At 41.2% G+C, this 14404-nt stretch overlaps 1 protein-coding gene across 1 annotated transcript in view; it reads left to right on the top strand.

Annotated features, from left to right (window-relative positions):
- Positions 1–14404, top strand: part of LOC148427509 (muscarinic acetylcholine receptor M4-like) — a 34720-nt gene that overhangs the window by 13513 nt on the left and 6803 nt on the right. The window contains exons 4-8 of the mRNA XM_088408465.1: positions 8753–9351; positions 10845–10999; positions 11086–11290; positions 12384–12467; positions 12951–13220. Coding sequence (XP_088264591.1) covers positions 8753–9351; positions 10845–10999; positions 11086–11290; positions 12384–12467; positions 12951–13220 — 1313 coding nt within the window. The remainder of the gene's footprint in view (positions 1–8752; positions 9352–10844; positions 11000–11085; positions 11291–12383; positions 12468–12950; positions 13221–14404) is intronic.

Below are 14404 nucleotides of genomic sequence, written 5' to 3'. Positions count from 1 at the left end.
TCCAGTGAATCTGTCTTTTCCCATGTGGCAAATTTGCCAACACTGTATACTCATTTTGTGGCCCCTTTTGTATTTCTACAACTGTCTTTCTACATTCAATCTTTTGTTTGGCACAAACCGTGCTTAAGATAGCATATCTGTTTTCCTAAGGCTGTGCTTCTGTCATGGAGACTTTAGTGATGAAATCAGCGGTAAGACACCTTGCATCGGCTTTTTTATAATTCATAGAGAGTCTAAGTCCGCGCTTCGTCAACGGTTGGGAACCTGTTTCTACTGTAACCTTTTGGTTTTGCTCCCATTTTTCATGAGCTGAGCTCAACTGAAGATTTAAGACTTTTTCCACGGGAATAGAAGGTCTGTTCTCCTCGCATATTATTCACAGTAGTCCATCAATCTAACAGGTGCAACATATGCTGATTTGACAGGATGATTACTGAGCAGGTGTGTCTGAGAACACCGTTCATTTTTTAGATTAACTGTCTTTCTATGAATGTAAAGTGGAACCTCTTGTCACTCAGCTGGACAGGGAAAACATTGGAATCACGCTCCCACAGCACGCAAAATGAACCTTTTAATTAGTAAATTTGACAGGCACAATCGTCATTGAAAACCACTTGTAAATCAGCTTTTGCCATTTTTTTTCTCATGCAAACTAGTAGTAAATAATTCACCCGCCGGGCGGGACCGTTATGAATAGTGGTTTCCTGAGGGAACTGATTTAATAAAAGGAACTGGTGTTACTGAATGTGCTCTCTTGATATGTTTTTTGCTCTGTTGGCAGCTCCAGTTCATTTCAATCTCATGTTTTTGGCATTTTCAGATCACTCCGGCGCTAACACCCGTTATTGATGGCCACAACATTAGGTTTTTTTGTCGTTGTTTTGTTTTGGTGGTCGGCTTTATAACGACTTCATGAACAGTGTTATGCAGGTTTTTCACTTCCTGGTTAGAAATCAAGACATCACTGCACTATATAGCACAATATGTTTTCTGTAATTTATATTGTTTCTGTGTTCGGTACATGCAGCATCCACTTCAACCTGTGGGCCTGGAAGGGGGCTCCTCCCACCTGTGGTCCCTTCTGGAGGTTTCTGATTTTCCCCAAATTGGGGTTTTTGAGTTTTTCCTTCCCCTTCTGGGAGCTTTGACAGGGGATGCTGTTGTGTACCTTACATTGAAAAGATGTCTCTGTATGACCTCTTTTCATTCTGTGAAGCCCTTTGAGACTTCGGTGATTTAGGGCTATATAAATAAAATTTGATTGATTGATTGATTGATAAACTGTCTTCTAGAGAGAATTTATGCATGTTTAGTTTTTGAAAATGCGTCCGCCTTTCTCTCATTACATTTTGGACTCACAAATGAATCTCTCATGTCCCACCCACAACATGGCAACAACGGATATCGAGATTTCCTGTATCACATGCCAACTGACAAGTAATTCTTAGCTTAATGCTTGGGCGTCTTATTTGCTGTACGCCCCAGTCTCAGTTGTTTAGTCAACCTAATCTCCAGCTGCAGCAGGCAGCAGTGGTCCAATGATGCATTGCAGAGTGACAAGCAGGACATAATCTTTCTCAGGAGGTGCTGAAGGAACATTCAACCTTAAAGAAACACTCTTTTGGGATGTTAAATTAAAATGTTTCTATGATTCTGGTACCTTACAACAGGCAAGTAAACAACAGAACCTGAGTATGTTTACTAATACTGACCAAAAAATAGCACACTTTTAAAATATGTACAAGCCTACTTCTAAAATGCCTTCTAACATACTTGTGAATGGGTTTGAATTGTTGGTGCCGTTCTGGTAAAGCAAACCCCACAATAACTGAAGATTTCGCATTGCTTTAACGGCAGCATTGTTTTGGGATAATTTGGGTCTTTTTCCTCTGCCGCCTACATCGCAGGTGTCGCGTTGTTACCTCTACAGCGACATCATCTCATTTACATAAACCTCAGCTGTTTTTCCGCAACCTTTTCCATAACATTGTGACGCGCTGGTAAAAGGCAGAAATACAAGGCTTGACGGCTTCTTAATTATTGAGCATTTTTTACATAAAAACAATAAACCCAAACTAAAAGTCGTGTACAAATTGAGTGAAAATGTAAAAAGATGAATTACACTTTCTCAGTGGAACTCAATCCCAAAAAGTGAAAAAAAAAGAAAAAGCATGGCTAATTTGACGTGGGCAAACTCTTAATTGATCATTTCTCTTTTCATATGCCTTTGGCTCTACAATGCAACAATATAATGACGTTTATGGCACACGGCAATTACGGCGCCTCGTTTGTCAAACGTATCAGCGTGTGGTGCCGTAGCTGTGCGCTGAAATATAAAAAATTAACACCCCAGGGAAAGTCTCTGAAGGCTGTTATAAAAAGCAGTATACATATGTGATTGGAACACCACAGATCCAGGCGTCGACATACATCTTTCATCGCCGGCCCGAGTCTCTGTTACATGTGTGCATGCATGTACTGTACATATTTCACAAGCCGTATTTCGGTATGAAAATATCATATTTTGATGTGTGACACCTCGCTGAGCTTGTTTGAAGCAAATAACATTTCAGATTTTAGACATTTAATGACTACTAATTGTTGATGTAGGGAATCCAGCTTTTACGCGAAGACGACTTTTTCAATTTCACAACTCAGAGATCGCAGTACTGACTTGTAGCGAAAACTGTTGAACTGATTTTAATCATTGCAGTCTTCTTTTGATTTGGCGTTATGAGTTAGTTGATGCTGTTCAGATTAGATTGTGAAGACCATAACAAAAGCTTCCATTTACGCTATTCCATTTTGGGGTAATCCACTGTCACGGAATTTGAAATGTGTTTAAGATTGTTCGCTATTTGTGGAGCTATCCTCTCTTCAATTGAAAACCCCGGGTGTCATTTTTCATACGGTCAAACTTCGCCATCAAATAAATCCATTTGCCAGCATTCAGGAATGAACGCACGCTGCTGTTTTGAACCTCGATAATCATTTTTAGCTTCCTAGTGTTTTTTTAATGCTTTTTGTTTGATGTGTTTATATCAATGGTCCAAATGGGCTCAAACTCGGCACAGAGAGGTTCTCTTCAGCTTCTTCGAATACGGCATTAAGTTAGCGTAAAAAAAATTGCAGAAATGTTATCGTCCACTTTCTACTCCTGAAATGTTCCCAGCGCCACTAGCTGCAGCGCAATCCTCAAGCGTGGTTGTTCCACCACCAAGCTTAACAGTTAGATTTTTTTTTTCATTCAGCGCTGTGTCCAAAAGTTTTATTTTAAAGATGAATGTTCCGCAGAACTCTTTTCCAAAATACACCAGGCTTGTCCGTATGTTCTTGCCAACTTCGAACACTGATTTTTGAGGACGTAGAAGAGATTTTTTGTCCGATATCTTTTTCCACAAAGACCATATTCGTACAAGTATCTTTTTGTCGCGGACTAGTGTAGCTCAATGCCAGTGTCTGCCATATCTTTCTGGAGGCATCATTTGCTCAAACATTAGATTTGAATTGCGTTTCTCACAATTGTGTGACCTGTCCTATCTGATATTCTTCTTGGTCTTCCAGTTCTTGCTTTAATTTCCACCGTTTCTGATTGCTGGCCTTTCTCAATTGCTTTCCAAACAGAGTATATTGGCATCTGAAAAGGTTTGCTGTATTCTTACAGCCTTCTGCTTTGCGCACATCGACTATTTTCAGTGTCATTGTTCTAGATGACTGCTTAGAAGAGCGCATGCTCCCAATTGTTGGGGAAAGGTTTATAAGGCTGGACATTTAAATCTTTGACATTATCTAGTCTTTTCATGCCCTGATGGAGAACAATCCAGGACATTGTCAGGTCTTAGCTTTCCATGGGGGCAGTGCTTGCTCTAAACACTGCAAGGTGCCCAAACATTTGCAGACACGATTGTTTTGTATATATATTGTTTTATAATATAATCTTAATTTTTGGGGAAATAAGAATTTCTGATCTGCACTTTTGATGCCGTTTGGAGATTTTTCTTTCCTCGGGTTTTGAATTATAGTCATTATATACACACTTTAATGTGGGGTCCAATCCCCATTGTACTTCCCTCGTGATAGTCTGCTGGCTCGGCCACTTTCGAGTGCCTCGTTGTTTGCCATGAGTGTGAGCAAGAGAGGGGAAAACACCAGGAGGGAAATTGAAGGAGTTGGACGGGAAAAAGGTTGGAGATGGGGGATCAAACTTTACAGCTTTGTGCTAGTGCGATTTGCTTTACAGTGTCATATTGTCAAGTATGAATGCGCGTATGTCATGGAGAGAAGGCAGAAGAGTGGAAATAAAGGTTTGACTTGAAAAGCGGAGAGGGGGCGCTTTAGATAGAGCTCCTTGGAAAATCCTCACAACAACCCAGTGGGACACATTCCAAGAACCAGAAGTATTCAGCGGATATGTTTTTATGACTCAAGCATAGAGTTATGTGTAGGCATAAGGTAGACATAAGACGATATGGCATTCATTTTTCCGGGTCGGAGTACTTTTGTTTGATTGGCAGTTGAGTAGGTCATGGTTTAGGCGTCGTTCCGGCTCGTTCACAACCTTTGCGAGTAGAGGGAACGTGATGCTATTTCACAATTTTGAAGCCTAATGTCATATCCCTTGCAATTTTTCTGTCTGTCACTTTCGTCAGGGGGGTTAACAAGAAGATTATCCGTGCTGTGCCAAATTTACAAGCCCTTTCACGTTACAAGGGCTTTTGCGACAATTTTCTCTTTGTTCAGCGAGCTCATTTTAACCGGGGTCTGAATATTACAGATTAAATCACGACATAAATGCCAATTAAGAATCTCCATCATGTGGAACATGAAAGTAGTGTCATGAATAATTTGAAACCATACCTCCATAAGAATGCTCGGACACATATTCAACTCTGGACCGATAGTCAGGAAAAGGCTATTTGGATCAACTGCCTCACAATACCTGGTTATTTGCGTCGGTCGTTTATAATGAAATCATAACGACATTTCTGCTGGATGAAAATACTATCCCAAATTGGGTGTGAATGTGAGATGCTGTTATTGGAAGGAAGTGATTGACAACAATCACATTAGGGAGACAAAAAAAAACAAAACCCTGAAACCCTCCCAAACGAGTTGCGCAGTCTTTTTGTTAGGCGTAGAACAAACAAACAGAGAAGAAGGAAAAGCAAAACAAAACACTTGAGCGACTTCTGCTGTAGTTCATGCTTGAACTTTGCTGAGTGGTAACTGGAGCATTCAGTAAATTGCTGACTGCATCATTTGCATACAGAACTTGGATTGTCAGTTTGACTTTTAGAGGGTGCAGACACAAGTTTTCGTATTACGAAAGTTCCTGTGTATCCAATTTTAACCTCTTTTTAAACATAGCAGGCAGATTCACACCATCCAAAATCTCTCATGATTATTCCCTAAATTAACACGTTTTATTCAAACACATTTGCCTCATGTTTGCTCTTGTCTAATTTATGAAAAGCAACCACCGCCACTTAGGCCATAATGATTCTACTCATTTCAAACACTTTTGGGACACCGTGGAAAGATTGTACAATAATTGTGCAGTATTAAATTCAACTTGATTGGTGAATATAATAAGCATGTTCGATTTAATGAACATGCTCTCCGCATACTTTAAATGGTTAATAATTGGTGTAGCTTTTTTGGGGGGCAATTTTAAGTTGCATTCTCTAGATTACTTAGTTTGGATCTGGAAGAGCCACAACTTTAAATTATAATGTTATTTTCTTTTAGTATCACCCGTGGTTTGAATCCTAAGAACTATTCTACACAAAGCGTACATTTCAAATAGTTTAAAATGTGAATCCCACCTTCCGAATTCTTTCCCCAAAGAATTCCTAAGCCATCCCCCACATCGTTCCTCTGGGTGTGGCTTCTTTTTGAAAGAGCAGAAAAGAAGCCAGGCTCCTCTTTGTATTCCCACTCTTGTTCATGAACTTCACTGAGGCCCGAGCTCTTTTATTCCAGCTGCTCTTCTGTCCTGGGACCGTTCTCTGGTCCCTTACACGTTTTTCTTCTGGCCAAATCTCTTGGCCGGCTGAGCGCAACAGCTAGACGCTCGACCTATCGGGTCTTCTGAACACCCTTTTTTTTTCACTTTCTGGCTTTTCCTCAAGTTTCGCCAAGCCCGACAGGCCACGTGTAGAGTTTAGGTTTTACCTGTTAAGGTTCACGCTGTAGATTAGAGAATAAATGTGCAAATTATAAAATCTGGTTGGTTTTGTGTGTATGTCTTTAAATCAATTTCTACTAACCTCTAAACTTTTAAAAACAAACTGAAAACTCCAAATATAGCATCCTTCTCAGGTTTCCTTCTGTTTGCTGTTTAAAATGGATCTAAAAACAGACGTGTTGCTCCATTAGACGCAGTACATTACACTCAACCTGCAATTAATTAATTAAATAAATTGTTGACCATATTCCCTACAGTAATTATAGCAATTATTTCGGCAAGCAGTGTTACATTGAGTAAGCCTCACCAAAAACGACACTGTTATTGAACAAACGTGAACAACAACGACAGAAAAGCAATGCATAGTGCCTGTATATACTACTGAATAATTCTCCTGAATATTAACGAACATAATGAAAAAAATATGAGTGTTGATAAAAGTAGCCTCCAAACAGTCACCCTCCACTCACATTACCCTCTGCTTGCCATCTCCTGCTGACTTTGTTCGGCATTTTAAAGCATTCAGCTGAATGTTATCGCGGGAAACCAGTCTCATTGTGAAATTGCTTGGAAAAACTTGAGTCAGCATGTTCCAGCAAAAAAAAAAATAATAATAATAATTACGCTGTGTATTCTACTTGCTTTACCTCAAAGCACCAGCGAATACATTAATTGTTCAGAGTGGTTTTAATCTCAGCTGTGCACTAGTTTATTTGAGCTTTCCTTGTAAATGTCGTATGAACAATAAGAGTAGCCGTCGTGTTGTTAGGCGGAAAAAAACAAAAGCACAAAAACATTTGAGGGACAGCTCGATGGCGAGTGGTTAGCACGTCCGCCTCACAGTTGAGGGACCCAAGTTCATTTTCGGCTGGCGCAGGCCATCCTGTGAGGAGTTTGCATGTTCTCCCCGAGCCCGCGTGGGTTCTTTCTGGGCACCCTGGCTTTATCCCACACCCCAAAAACATGCATGGCAGGTGTATTGGACACACATAGTCAGCTGTCCAACTGAATTGAGGACCATTCTTATCATGTCAAATACAGATTTGCAATTAAAATATTTACAGAAATAGTCAAAAGTTTGGAAATGTCTTCCAATTCAAACACTCATAGCACAAACACATTAAGAGGCCAAGAAATGCAAGCAATTAAAATTGAAAATGCATAGCTGTGCAATGACTTTAACCCTTGCCCAAATGTGGGTCACTGGGCCCCCCCCCTGGAGCCAGGCGTGTTGGTGGGGCTCGTTGGGCAAAAGGCCAAAGAGAGAACGTGGGTCCGACCTCCCACGGGCTCCCCGCTTGTGGGAGGGGCCAAAGGGGTCGGGTGCATATAGAGCTGCGCGGCAGCCCAGGGGATTACAGGCAAATCGGTGCAGCATCCGCAGCGTTGCCGACGCTGCGCCGTTCTGTCCTGGTAAAGAAAGAGCTGAGCCGAAAGGCCAAACTCTCGATTTATCGTTCAAGCTCTCACCTGCGGTCTCGAGCCGTGGATCATGACCGAAAGAAGGAAATACTGAATACAAGCGGCCGAAATGAGTTTCCTCAGCAGGGTGTCCGGGCTCTCCGGAAGCGATAGGGCGAGAATCTCGGTCATCCGGAAGGAACTCTGCGTCGAGCCGCTGCTCCTCCCCGTTGAGAGGAGCCTGTTGAGGTGGTTTGGGCATTCCCCGCAGGGAGGAGACCCCCGGGGACACCCCGGGATACGCTGAAGGGACTATGTCTCTCAGCTGGCCTGGGAACGCCTGGAGGGGAAGTCTGGGCTTCCCTGCTAAAGCCGCTGGCCCCCCGACCCGACTCTGTGACTTTGGAAAACAATGAGTATAAATTCCAGAGAATGACAGCAGAATGATGAAAGGGCCGCCTGCGCCTCTGCACACTCCTTATATAAACCATTAATATACCACAACATATTACTGTATTCCCAAACTATTTAAGATCTTTTTAAGACAAACCATACTTTTCCAGACATACAAATATCTTAAGCCCTTTTTCTTTACCTTTGAGAAAAACTTCTCCCTTTTGAGCATCGAAAAGAATGCGACACCACATAGCACGAAGGAACCATGAACCTTCTTCAGTGACCAGTTGCTTGAAATACTGCTGCCATAAGGATTAAGGGTAACGAATGTAATATATTTTTTTTAATGTTTATTGATTGACTCTGAGATATAGGAGAGTTATTTTAAAATCCAGAGGCCCCAAGTATTATATTTCAAATGTATCTCATCAAAATACTTAGCCTGGGATTTGACAAGTTGATGAATTGATCTTATATTACAGAAACAGCACAAAGTGCTTTTCAGCAAAGGTCTGCATATAGGTTCCACACGCATACAAAAAAAGGTGAATTGGTGAATAGCGACCTGTGAATAGCCTGGGGTTTGCTTTTATCCTAAGATTTGTCAATGTTTCTCATTAATGGCAACAATCACAGCCGAGGTCTGTACCATACTGATAGAAATTCCACACTCAACTGATTTACATTTTTCTCTCCAAAACCCTTGTGTTCATCTGGCAATACCGTGTGTTCTCTCTCTCTCTCGCTCTCTCTCTCGCTCTCTCACAGGATCCTCATTCAACAAGTCCAGCGATCTTTTGGCCAACACAACGTGCAACGTGTCCACAAATGATTCGGCGTTCTGCTCGCCGGCCGATGACGGCACGGAAGCGGCAAGTTCTTACAAGGCGGTGGAGATGTTTTTTATCGCCCTGGTCACCGGCTCGCTGAGCCTGGTGACTGTCACGGGGAACATTTTAGTCATGTTGTCCATCAAGGTCAACCGCCACCTACAAACTGTCAACAACTATTTCTTGTTCTCGTTGGCATGCGCTGACCTGATCATCGGTGTGTTCAGCATGAATTTATACACCCTTTACATCATCGTGGGGTACTGGCCCCTCGGGCCGGTGGTCTGTGACCTGTGGCTCGCTTTAGACTACGTGGTGTCCAACGCATCGGTGATGAACCTGTTGATAATCAGTTTTGATCGCTACTTCTGCGTGACTAAGCCCCTCACGTACCCCACGAGAAGGACGACTAAGATGGCGGGCTTGATGATTGCCGCCGCCTGGATCTTATCCTTCATCCTTTGGGCCCCGGCCATCTTGTTCTGGCAATTCATCGTCGGGCAGAGGACGGTTCCACCCGGAGAGTGTTACATTCAGGTACGATTAAAAATTTCTTTTTAAAAAATTACTCCCCTTTGGAGGACCTGAAATCTTCTCTAATTAAATCGGTACATCACAACTCAAAACAAGCGTGAATGCAAACTGCAGACGGTGGAGTCCCCGGGAGGCTACGAATGAAATGTTTTGGATGGCTTCTTGGCAAATTATTTTTGCGCACGCAGATCCAATTCGCACACCTGCACAAATCAAGGTTGGAGTCCTAATTATCTGAGAAAAAGTCTGAGAAAATGAAAATAGTTTTCTAGGAATAAAATTACAATATTACATGAAAATAATCATATTTGACAATATAATGTTATAATAATGACAATTGCAGGAATTTCTTTTCGTGAGAATCGATTACTCTAAGGAAAATGTCAGGAATGCACTATTTAAGTACATGTTATATTACACATCCTATATTCAACTGACATTTGGATGTGGATCGTTGGACCAGAAATTCTGACAGTGGAAATAGTTGAAGAACATTTGCCTTGTAGTGTCAGTTCTATTCTCTTAACAGACACAGTCATTCTTTGGCTTAGGAATTTAATTCATTCCGCGACTTAAGAAAAATCAGTTCCCATGGCCGTGCCGCTTCAAACAAGAGTCTTCTCAAATATATGACAGTAATATTCACAAGAGAAAGACCACATTCTTTCTTGAATTAAAAAGAAAAAAAGTGCCGCCCTCATAAAAAATGTTTTTATGATAGTCTAATTATTGAAACAAATGGCAGCCTTTGATACTCAAAGAGCCATATTGCCATTTCCCACTGGAAAAAAAATAAAACAAAAACACCGGGAGACACGAAACCTTTTTTGACATGTGAAGTGGGGATAAAGTAAGTGCATATCTTATTAAGTTATCTTGTCTAAGTTATCTTACTCGTCACAAAATCAAATCCAAATTGAAATGATCCACCCGCAGCCTTGCACCCAAATTAGCAAACCAAAAATGCCATCTGTTTTGCCATCATTTCTTGGCATGTGGATCATGCAGTCAGCGGCCCAATTGAATTAACAAGCATTCGGCGTAAGGTACAATATAGATTTGTAAAAAGAAGAAAAATGCATCGCTTTTACAGACTGAAGTTTGAATAAATATTACATGTATTTAATGTGCACGGTGGGTGACGTGTCACTAAAACTATCTGCTAATCTGTGACTGAGCAAAGGATTATTGAGGATCTTTGCAGTATATTCACATTAGGCACGGGCCGGTATCAAATTTCCATGGTATAGCTGTGAATAGAAATATTGCCCTTTTTAACTACATTTGTAAATTGCATCACAGCATTTATAAACTTTTGGCTAAATGAAAGCAAACATTGGCTTTTGTTGTGTCTTGTGTAGTTTTTTGTAATGTCTGTTTTGGAACAGTTTCATGAGATGCCAACGGGTGAACCCGACATTGGACTAATAACTTGGACAAAAAAGGTATATCGCATATCCACAAAATGAAATAAATGTCTTTGTGTCTTTGTACAGTTCCTGTCGAACCCCGCAGTGACGTTTGGCACGGCAATAGCCGCATTCTATCTCCCAGTCATAATTATGACCGTGCTGTACGTTCATATCTCGCTGGCATCCAGGAGCAGGGTGTCCAAACATAAACCCGACAAGAAGGAGAAGAAAGGCACAAAGTAAAATTCAAAATAGATAAAAAAAAAACAACAACTACAACAACAATTTTACTCTGTATTTTTTCATCATACGTCGTTTTTTCCAGACCACCCAGCATGACCAAGAGCCACACACTGAAGCAAAACAACAACAATGAAACCAGTCCTCAGAAGAGTCCCCGCATGGCCCCCAAGCTCAGTTTGGACTCAACAAACACTGCCGATGATTCCGTGAAGAACGGCAAGGTGGGTGCCGCCAAACCCGATGAAGCGCAGCCACCGGCTCAACCCAGTCCCGGGCTCACAACACAGGTTTGTCTGTCTGCCCATTTAAATCGACACCCTTTTATTTTGGTCTAAGTTTTAGTTTACCTCTTCATTGCGCAGCACTGGAAAAATGACACTTTGCCACAATGCAGTCCGCGCATCACTTGTTTATGTTGATGTAATGTCTCCGCAATATAACTCAACCAAACACCGGGACTTTAAGTTTGAACGTCGACATAATTTATGCCAACTTCTGTGGCTTGCGAAAGCATTTTTCTATGGCACTGAGCTGACTAGGCAAATAAGTTTTTAAGGATTTGGGAGTGGCCATTGGCCCTTTACAGCTCCCACTAGACTATCTTTGCCCCTGCAAAAAAAAAAAAAAAGCAGCAATTTATCTGCATGTAACAGGCAAGGCTTGAGAAAAGTATTACTGTAAGTGACTGCTTACTTGCAGATTAGAAAAGTTATTCATTTCCCAAATCAGACCCTGACAAGAAGCAGAAAAGGGGATCAATTCACACTATTTGCTGATAACATAATTTACATCTTCACCAGGGCTTAAGATTAGACCTTTCATTCCGACTTTAGCTGTAATTATGTTTTGAATTTATGTTGCTAAAGTTTTTTTTTCTTCAACATAATAGGCTAACATAGTCATTGTTGTTTGACTCCTTCAGCCATAGAAGGGTTATGACACCAAAAAGATGGGTAAAATGGCACACTATGTTTTGATGCTTATCTGACTGTTTCTGCTTGGGAACAAGCTCACATTGTTGAATGAATGTGGTTTTTTTGTTTGTTTGTTTGTTTTTGTTTTTTTTACCGCAGCTGTTCTCCCTGGCGAGGAATAAAAATGTTTTCTGCCGCGATTCTGTCACGTTATCATTCCGGGTTCAAAGAGCTTCTCTACTACTTCTTGCATGTCTTCCTTTCATTTGACAGACCTCGGATGCATTTCCGCCGCCTACAAGCTGTTCGAACAGCACATCGTTTGAGTGGTCAAGTCATGGCTTTCAGTCATTCTATAAAGTGCTTCCGTTGTTTGCTTTGACTTTTCGCCATGAGCAAATTACTCAAATTGTCAGGTCAAAATATGTCTAGCTTTCTATATACTGTATCTGTCTATTTCATCTAGGAGGAAAAGGAGAGTTCCAATGATTCGACTACAGCTTTCATACCCCCAACAGAACCCAAGGCCAGCAACGATGTGATACCTGAGGTAAGTGTTAATATTGTTGCTATTTTTTCACTTTTTATACTTTATATAGTTGTGCCTGTAATATCGGCAAAAACAGCTGGGTCAAAAATAAACCCATTATGGTTCCAAAAAGTAAAATGATCAAAATCATGTGATACCACATAATCCAACATATCTGAAACTGCGCTCGCATTATTATGTTCTGTTCTCAGATTCATATCGCATCCATTTTAGGGAGCCGAACATGTTCCTTTGAGTTGATGTTTGGGTTTTGGTAGGGTATCCCTTTATCAAATCCAAAACCAATTGTGTCTAACGATCCCATTTGCAATGACTCACTTTCATTTTCATAAGCTCTCTCGGACCAGTCTGACTGATCTTGAGTTACTGTATACAGTAGCTTGCGCAGGAATCGCAAATGTAACGACGTAGTAGAAACGCACTGCCGGAATGGCAAATTTGCTAAGAAACCTTTTCCTCTTTCATCCATCTTTGTTTTGCCAGGTTCCAACTAATTCTGACCCAGTTCCAGCAAGTCTGACAAATCCCTCCATGTCCAAAATCAATGCTAGCTCAAGGTGGTCCAAGATAAAGATCGTAACCAAGCAGGCGGGGGATGAATGCATCACAGCAATCGAGATCGTTCCCCCCGTGGAGGGAGCCGAGAGGCATTCCATCCCGATCAGCCGCCCCAGAACGGTCGCCAGGAAGTTTGCGAGCATCGCTCGGAGCCAAGTCAAGCGCAAAAGACAGATGGCCGCCAGGGAAAAGAAGGTATGTTTTGGGGCCGTCTTAAGTGATTCACACCATTCGAAAAAGCATTGGCTGGTGAGGTAAAATATTTTACCGCTTTGTTACCTTCCATCGCCGTGCAGAGCCAAAGGGAGAGAATTCAAAATGTATGCAAGCTTTAGTATTCAGGGTGCTTGCGCACAAGAAATAATGCGAATATTGCTAGCGCACTTTTAGCCACAGGCGATTGTCACGGGAAGAAAAAAAAAAACCTTTTAGTAGAATAGAATCAGGATGAGCACGCGGAAGAATAATGAGAGATGAAATAGGATAAAAATGTCAAAACGCAGCACTTCGATGGCTTGCCTATGACATGTCTGACTAGTTCTCCTTTGGAGAGGTCACATATGCTCACATGAGCGGCCTGTAATGATCTGAGGCTCACTCATTTGTCGTGTGCCACACTAAAGCGATAACACTGGAACAAGGTCTTTTTATTCACATGAAACCAAAGCATTATATCAGTAACATAAGTACCTCATGTACATGCAAAGGCCTATATTTTTCTTGGCGTCAATCTATTTTTATATGTGAGTAACCCAGGAAAAAAAAATATGTGCACCACTTTTAATGAGACTAGTTTTGTGAATACACCTGGTTGGTGAGTTTGCTCATGTGGTGTTGGCAAGCTGAGCTGTGACATCCTTTGGGCAAATTGTTAATCAATAGCAAGCCACCAGGAGCGAAATCATTTTCAAAATGGATGGATTTGGGTGCTGAACTCATATTGCCCAAACGCATTCATAAGAGTTTTTTGAACATTTTTAGAGAAAACTTGACTTGCTTTCTACTTAAAGTAAGGTAAAAAAAAAACAAAGCAGGTGCAGACTCTGAAATGTAGAAAGTGTGTAAAAGACATTTTTCTGTCTTTCATATAACTCTGCATGAAATATGTAACCCAGACCTGTCCTGATGCATTTGTGTTTTTGTGTTTGTAAAAGTACTGAAAGGATGGAGGTTGAAAGATTCTTTTCAAGTTCAGCTCCTATTAAATATATTTTCCAAGTCTTGTGTGATGTCTTTTAAAAATAAGCAGTTTAACTGGAATGAAGTGCAAAACTTTCTCATGTCTCCTTACTTTCCTCCGGCCTGTTTAAAAAAAAAAAAAAAAAAAAACACGGATCGCCTGGGGAGCAGAAATGATTGAAAGCCTTCTTTGCTCTTCC

The sequence above is a fragment of the Hippichthys cyanospilos genome, chromosome 2 (assembly GCF_059441005.1).
Source record: "Hippichthys cyanospilos isolate Australia breed blue-spotted pipefish chromosome 2, RoL_Hcya_1.0, whole genome shotgun sequence".
NCBI classification, from domain to species: Eukaryota; Metazoa; Chordata; class Actinopteri; order Syngnathiformes; family Syngnathidae; genus Hippichthys; species Hippichthys cyanospilos.
This window is presented reverse-complemented; position numbering and strand designations above follow the sequence as displayed.